The following is a 1,315-nucleotide window of genomic DNA, read 5'->3' as shown; positions in this document are numbered from 1 at the left end:
AGCAGGAAGTTCTAGGGTGCAGTGGGGTGCTGGGGATGGTGCTGGGTGTGAGGGTGATCTGGGGGTCTCACCTGGTCTCCGGATGTCCCGGGGGGCAGCAGGCCTTGAGGCAGGTCATGCTCCAGGTTGCGGGCACTGGGGTCAGCCCCCCAGGCCAGGAGCAGCCTCACCAGGGGCTCCTGGCTGGGGGTCCCAGGTAGTGCTGCCGCCATGTGCAGGGGAGTGTTCCCATGGGCCTGGAGGACATGAGGGGGCTCAGGGCACCAGAGACCCTTGAGATCTGATACCGGTACCTCCTGCCCCCCCCAGACTCTCCACAGACACCCCAAAGCCCCCAGTGCCCTTTTGATCCCTCTGAACCTCCCAGAGCTACTTCAACCCCCCCAAGCCACTAGAGGAACCCCAAAGGCCCCCAAAGAGCTCCTCTGACACCTCCAATCAACCTCCAGGAGGCCCCAAGAGCACCCCAGAGGTCCCCCAGCCCCAAGTACCCCACAAAGTCCTAGGGGGACCCCAGAGCCCCCCCATAGAGCCCCTCAGAGCTCCCCCCACCCCCACAAGTCCCTCAAACCTTCATGTTGATGAGGCGGGGGGCCATGCCAGGCTGGTGCAGCAGTAGGTGGGCCAGGGCAAGGTTGCCTCCCCGCACGGCCAGGTGCAGTGCTGTCAGGCTACTTTTGGTGTCCTGGGGGCCAGACAGGGGTCAGGGGGGCCCCACAGGGTGTCCCACCCCCCTACAACCTCCTTAACCTCCCCAAAGGGACCCCAAGAGATCCTAATGCCTGGGAGCTCAAGTCTACCCAGTCCATGGGGACCCTGAAGGGAGACACAGGGGTCTTTGGGGGGCACCCAGGTGTCGTGGGGGTCCCATCCCCCTCCCCAGCCCTCCCAAGGTATCCCAACGGACCCCAGTGGCCAGGATCTCAGGTCTACCCAGCCCACAGGGACCTTGAGGTGGGACACAGTTGTCTTTCAGGGGCACAGAGGTCTGGGGGAGGAACCCAGGGGATCTGAGGGACACCTGGAGGGTCATGGGGTACCTGGGGGTCCTTGGGGGAGTCTGTACCTGACTGCTGCTGTCTGCCCCCATCTGCAGCAGCAGCTCAACACAGCGGAGTCGGTCCTGGGGAGTACGGGACCCCCCTCCAGAGCCCCCAGCAGGGGTGTACCCTCCCTGCAGCGAGGCATTGTGAGCCAAGACAGCACAGTGCAGAGGGGTCTGGCCTGGGGGGGAGCCAATATGGGTCAGGAAGGGCCCCTCCCCCAAACAGGGCCCCTCTGGAATTGGGAACCCTCCTAGGGACCCCCTCAAAAT

The 1,315-nt window shown here is 64.6% G+C and overlaps 1 protein-coding gene across 1 annotated transcript in view; it reads right to left on the bottom strand.

Annotated features, from left to right (window-relative positions):
- NFKBID (NFKB inhibitor delta) overlaps positions 1–1,315 on the bottom strand; it is a 10,559-nt gene that overhangs the window by 2,047 nt on the left and 7,197 nt on the right. The window contains exons 6-8 of the mRNA XM_017736126.1: positions 1,067–1,224; positions 572–685; positions 72–236 (exon numbers count right to left, since the gene is read on the bottom strand). Of these exons, the coding sequence (XP_017591615.1) occupies positions 72–236; positions 572–685; positions 1,067–1,224 (437 nt within the window). The remainder of the gene's footprint in view (positions 1–71; positions 237–571; positions 686–1,066; positions 1,225–1,315) is intronic.

The sequence above is a fragment of the Corvus brachyrhynchos genome, unplaced genomic scaffold (genome assembly GCF_000691975.1).
Source record: "Corvus brachyrhynchos isolate BGI_N302 unplaced genomic scaffold, ASM69197v1 scaffold65, whole genome shotgun sequence".
NCBI lineage: Eukaryota > Metazoa > Chordata > Aves > Passeriformes > Corvidae > Corvus > Corvus brachyrhynchos.
Note: the sequence above shows the minus strand (reverse complement) of the source record. Positions and strands in the feature narration are given on the sequence as shown.